The sequence below is a fragment of the Gavialis gangeticus genome, unplaced genomic scaffold (genome assembly GCF_001723915.1).
Source record: "Gavialis gangeticus isolate Ggan-Ray unplaced genomic scaffold, GavGan_comp1, whole genome shotgun sequence".
In the NCBI taxonomy this organism is placed as follows: Eukaryota; Metazoa; Chordata; order Crocodylia; family Gavialidae; genus Gavialis; species Gavialis gangeticus.
In genome coordinates, this window is record NW_017729024.1 from 77,925,432 (window position 1) to 77,931,472 (window position 6,041).

General features: G+C 47.3%; 1 protein-coding gene across 3 annotated transcripts in view; it reads left to right on the forward strand.

Annotated features, from left to right (window-relative positions):
• The first annotated feature begins 1,781 nt into the window (after positions 1-1,781).
• The window catches only part of SLC27A6 (solute carrier family 27 member 6), a 60,543-nt gene continuing 56,283 nt past the window's right edge, over positions 1,782-6,041 (forward strand). Inside the window, exons 1-2 of one of the 3 annotated variants that reach the window (XM_019517285.1) lie at positions 1,782-1,972; positions 2,224-2,727. In XM_019517285.1, coding sequence (XP_019372830.1) covers positions 2,247-2,727 — 481 coding nt within the window. In that variant the 5' untranslated portion in view covers positions 1,782-1,972; positions 2,224-2,246. Of the gene's footprint in view, positions 1,977-2,223; positions 2,728-6,041 lie in introns of all 3 variants that reach the window. The other 2 variants (XM_019517284.1, XM_019517283.1) reach the window with 2 other exon arrangements.

Genomic DNA, 6,041 nt, shown 5'->3' on the forward strand with positions numbered 1-6,041 from the left:
CCATGCTGATTGCCCCTGAGCATCATTTCTGATGCCGGCCCCTCACAAATGTGCTCCTTGATGATCTTCTCAAAGAGTTTCCCCAGGATTGAGGTAAGACTGACGGGCCTATAGTTACCCGGGTCCTCCCTCTTCCCCTTCTTGAAGATGGGGACCACATTTGCTACCTTCCAATCATCTGGCACCTGGCCCAAGCACCACGATCGCTCATACAGCCGTGCCAGGGGCCCTGCAATAACCCCAGCTAGCTCCCTCAACACCCTGGGGTGGAGATCATCCGGACCCGCTGACTATTTAGCTCAGAAGAGAATGCAACCTTAGAGCAGGGGAGTTAAACATGCAGCTCCCAGGCTGGGTCCAGTAACAAAGGAGTTAACACTCCCACTGCCTTGCCCAGCGGGTTGCCAGAGTCCCCCCTCCCCCATGTTCTGGGCAAGTAGCACCCTGAGGGTATTAGGTCCATTAGAGGAGCTTAGAGACCTCTTTTCCCAGCAAGAGAAACTAGAGGCTGAGGTGAGAAGAAAAACAGTAATGAAAGGGAAGAACAGAGCAGTGGAAAGAAAGAAGTAGGACAGGATGAGAAAGAGAAAGCGAAGCCGTCCCAGCACGTGCTAGCTGGGCCCAGTCGAGGCCTGCTCATGCGTGGTGGCCCTCACGCCTCATAGCTGGCTGCCCTTAGCCTGCCCCCAGACTCACCCTCCGATGTCCTCCCCTCTGAGGCTCTCTCCCTTGCATGGCTCTTGCTCAGCTTGCCAACAGCCTGTCGCTGCTCTCCTCTGCCCTGCTCGTGCCATCCCCTGTGCGCGGGGTTGGGGAGGGCAGGCAGCAAGATCCTGAAGTGGAAAGGAGGAGCAAGGTAAGCTGCCCCTTCAGATAACCCAATTCACACTCAGGACTGGGTGATCCCAGCAGCCTGGTCATCTCTGATTTCATAGTTTGCACCTGTCCCTCCCTCTCTCACTTGGCCCAGGTGAAACGAGCCTATAAAGCAGGAGGTGAGACAAACCAACATGTTCCTCCCTAGGTGCCTGAGGCTTAAGACAGCAGTTTGGATGTACCAGCTGAGACCTGCATTTCTCTCTTTATATTTGTAAATCTAACTTCTGAATCTTATTCTGTGCAGGGCACCAGGTTTCTGAAAAGCGTTTGCTATAATGAAGTTCTGGGTAGCCGCAGGGAGAGTTTGCTCTTTACCCCCCTGCTGAATAGGCAGGTTTAGCTAGACTTGCTCACCTCCAAGCTAGGGTGGCATAGGCAGATCAGTGGGAAGGAAAGGGGCAGGGAGGTACCGGCTGGGAAGGAGACCGGGGGGTGGGAAAGCAGGTGCATTTCTGGGGACAAGCAGGACTGTGCTGGCTGCAGGAAAAATGGCCGGGGGGGAGGGGGACTGGGTGCCATACAGGGAAGCAGCAACACACCATGGCAGTCCTGCTTTTTGATCACCTCGGCCTCCCTGAGGCAAGCTGGACTCAGTGGCAAAAGAAAGACGATGCCTGGAGACCTGTAACCCACACCTTGAGTGCTGTCATGCACCCAGCCCCTTTTTGCATGAAGGAAGGGAAGCTACGGTGGAAGAAGCAGGGCTGAGGAGGAGGAGGAGTCCTCCAGTTTCTTGTTGTGTGAATGCCTCTTCAGGGTGGAGTGGGATTGCATGCAGATGCCTCAAACCTCTGGCATGCCTAATAAGTGGACGGGGGTCTGGTGGCTGCAGCGTCTCGCTGGGCGTTAAGGGATTAAAAGAAGGAGGATAGGGGGGACTAAAGCCACCACCGGCGGTGGCTCGAAGCACGGGGCTGCCTGCTGGCGCGCGGAGGGGTCGGTGCGGCCGGGGGCAGAGCCACCCCCTCCCGGGCTGCCCGCCTTGCAGCAGCAGCAGCACCGAGGGAGGCAGGGTGGGGAGCAGGAGCGAGCAAACAGCAGCACAAGCACCAGTTCTAGCTCCCGCCTTGTACAAACAGAGGAGGCTGCTGCGGTCAGTGAGTCTCGGGCCGGGGGGGATGTTTGCTCCACGCAGAAGCCGCTGGGGCAGGGGCAGTCTTCGCTTTGCTGGGATGAGGGAAGTGGGGGGCTCTTTCTAGGGGCTTTGCAGGCTTGTTGGGTACATCAGGGCTGGAGGAGGCCGAGGGAAGGGTTGGGGCTGTTCCCTGGGCCCCCCTAGGTGGAGGCTTCTGCAGGCTGGCAGGGCTGCTTGCAAGCCTCCGGTTGTAACCCTCTAATTTGCAGGTGCCAGTCGCTCCTTGGCTCCTATGCTGCCCTTGTGGGTGCCAGGCATGGCCGTGGGGATGGTTTCCCTGCATCTCCTTCAGAAGTTGTTCTTCCCCTACTTGTGGCAGGACTTGAGGGACTTGCTGCAAGCCATGGGTCATGGGCTCTCGGCTGCAGTGCGCAGGCTGCGGGGGCAGCTTCCCACCGTACTGGACAGGTTTGTGATGCTGGCCCAAGAGCAGCCTCACAAGCCCTTCCTCATCTATGATGGGTGTGTCCACACCTACCAGGAGGTGGACAGGAGGAGTAACCAGGTGGCCCAGGTCTTCCTGCACCAGGGGGGTCTGAAGAAGAGGGACACCGTGGCTCTGCTGATGACCAACGAGCCCGACTTCATCCATGTGTGGTTTGGGTTGGCTAAACTGGGCTGTGTGGTGGCTTTCCTCAACTTCACCATCCGCTCCAAGTCCCTCCTGCACTGTATCAGCAACTGTGAGCCCAAGCTCCTGGTCGTTGGGGCAGGTATAGTATTCATCTGATTTGTAGGCTCCTGCTGTTAACCTCACATGCTAAGCTTTTCGCTTTCTTGGAGACCTGGTTTCCCCAAAAATAGTCATATTGCATAATAGTAGTTATGCAGGACTGGCCTAGTTGCAATTGAGTACCCTTTTTGCTTGGAGAGACACTTAGGAAGATATGGGTCTTCCCAAGATCTAGAACAGGGAGCAGAAAGCAGAGCAACAGATCAGGCCAGGGTAAGGCATCAGCATGGCACTCAAGGTGGGCATGGAGCTAATTTGTGGCATGCCTGCCAAAAAGGTTAGCCTCTGCTGGTGCAGCACATAGGTGACAAGATGCCTCTCAGTGGACATTTTACCTTCAGCAGATGGGGTGAAATCAAAGCTGGCTCAAGTCATGGCCAGCACACTTTGGGCTAAAATCCCTTTTATGGATTTTAAGTGCTCAGAGGGAAGCAAAATCACTTTTGTCTGAGGCATTGCGCATTCATTGTAATTTAGTGTTGATTGGAGAAAGAGTTCACTTAAATCATGGATCTAGAATGAGAATTTGATCTGAAAAAGGTTTCAGCATCCAAATCCAGACCCAATTTTTGTAAATAGCCCTTTATTTTTACAAAATACCAAACAGAATCTTTAAAAAGAGAATATCCTGAACTATGGGGAATGTGTGCATTTCAGAATCTAGATAGCCAGCCCTGCTTCTGGTTTGCTGCTTATTGTCCCACTGTTATTGGTCTGACAGTGGACTTTAGCATCCATGCCAACAGATTAGTGGCAAGCCCTTCTACCTATACTTTGTAGTAGTGACTTTTCTACTTATAAAGATAATTCTGAAACATTTTCCCTTGGTTTTTATATAAATTACATTTTACTTTTCTTTTTTTTTGCATATTCTGTACTGGTATATAGTAGGTTATCTTAAAGGTGTAATTAGAACCTGATATTTATACAAACAGACTACTAAAGCAGGAGGCAATTCAGTAAGATTGCAAAACACATAATGACCAGTTGCTTCTAAATTTATTTTTCTCTTCCCTTTCAGTAGGGACAAAAATCACGTAGGCCTACGTAAGAAAAATGGCTACTGATGGAAACTGTTCAACTTTGATTCCTCAGTATAATAGGTTGAGCAGAAGTATATATTAACAGCATACATACAGTACCAGAATCTCCCCACCTGGAACAGGGAGGTACAAACAGCATTTGATGGTACCTATATTGGTGCTGCATCTTAAGAAATGACCAGTTCTGGCTATGAAATACAGTACCATGTTGCCACCACTAGCATTGCTGTGCAGTTCCACTGAAACAGGTTTACTTTGGTTAGTCCCAGAGTCCTTCCCTGGCCACGTCTCAGGATTCGGGAATTATGGGACTTCTGGCACATGGTTCAGTTGCTTTCTGCTGCTGTTGTATGCTATTATGAACTTTCTGTCATTATGGGCCCTGCGCTCTGGTTTACAAGACAAAATAAGCCAGGAATAATTTTTAGAGAATAAGAGGCAGCAAGGATTTTGTTTCTGCTGCTGTAAATTTGGAAAAGCTATGGTGACATACAAACAGGAGGGCCCTTTTAAAGACATCAGCTACCTGATTGGAGAGTGGGCAGAAGAACTTTAAGTTTTCCTCAAAGCAGATATTTTTTAATAATTCACATTTTGATTTAAATAAATGAGTAAAAAATTGAAGCAAGGGTTTTGAAATATTCAGAACAGTGAATAATTCAAGATATGCAATGCAGACTGTGTGGATCTGCACCAAAAGCATTTCAGTTGCATAACCACCTGTATGGAGCTGTCCCTGACTAAGCGTGAAAAAATGGGATTTGGTTCCCGATTTCTTAGATTGCTTTTAATGCTTTTGTTCTCTGCAATTCGCTTGGTTCTCTGCAACCCATAATTGGGTTGATGCCCTCTTTAAAGATATTGCAGATATATAGTTTGACTTGCACTGAGTACTTGTAGTCCGCCAAACGCACTGCAGTATCCGCTGCACTGTCTTAAGTGTGATTTCAATCAAATTGTCATAAACTCCATGATTCTAAGCTGCACCTGACCCTACAGACTTCCAGTGAATACAGCTTACAAGGGGCTGAGTATCAAGAGGCACCATATCTGAAATAGAAAAGTTTGAAACAGGTTTTTACTATTAAAGATATTTAAGTAGTCCAGCTTATTTTCTGGTGCTAGACAATGGGAATCACGTGAGTTGGCATGTGCACTTCGGTGCCCCTCAAATATTGTGGCAGAAATAATTTGTGCAACCTTTTTGAATGGATTGAGCAACACTTTTCTCAGAACAAGTTGATCTCATTGCCTAGTCTGTGCCAATTTTCAATGTGTAGTCATGTCTTTCTGCCAATAAGTGGTATTGTTTGTTAGAAAAAATATAACACCCATTTGTGTGACTAACAATTCAGGATGGTTTAGAGCCAAAACATATTTTGCCTATTATTCTAAGGTCACAATGGGATATTTACGTATTTCAGGTTGTTCAAATGTAACTGTCACAAATGTAGGCTCAAAAATGAACTGTTTATAAGGTTGCAGGGAAACAAAGGGTGGGGGAGGAGGGGAAATCTCAAAACGGGTGGAAAAGGTGATATCTTTTATTAGACCAACTAGATATTTGCAAACAAATTATTTTATGTGAGGGGGTCTCTACTTTCTAGAAAGCATATGCACATTGCACTTTACAGCGAGTGCCAAGTTATTAACGTTTGTATCTGAATATTCACAATGCACCATGCAAATACCACACAGGACTTTTGTTTACTGTTATTGGTGTCAAAACTTAACACTTGATCTCAGCCTACAGGAGGCTGAGAAGTGATAACTCATTCAAGATCAAACAATTCCTAAAATGTTGGTAATGGTTTAGGTATTTTCCTAAACCAAAAGGTAAACAAAATACTGAGGTTCACAACCTCCAGGATTCCCTTACCATTTGATTCTGTGAGAGTACTAAGTGCCCATGGAAATGCTGTACTTCAGTTTCTCTGAAAGAGCTGTTTATTTCCAACACATGGAGAAGATCTGTGTTAAATGAGCAGCAGGCTGTTTACAAAATCTAGTGCAGAAATCCACTATACACTGAACAACAAATCAGTGATGATCATTATTTTGAATCCTTTTACATTTTCATAACTAATCTTTGGTTGATGTATAAGCATTTTGAGAGTTGTCTTCAGTGATTATTATACATCCTTTTTTCCAAAAGTATAGTAACTGGGCTCCTGGCTCTTTTAATGATCGGAAAATTTGCAGCTGTTTCTGATTTGTGTGTCTCTTCCTCCAGAAAATGGCCTTTTTTTTT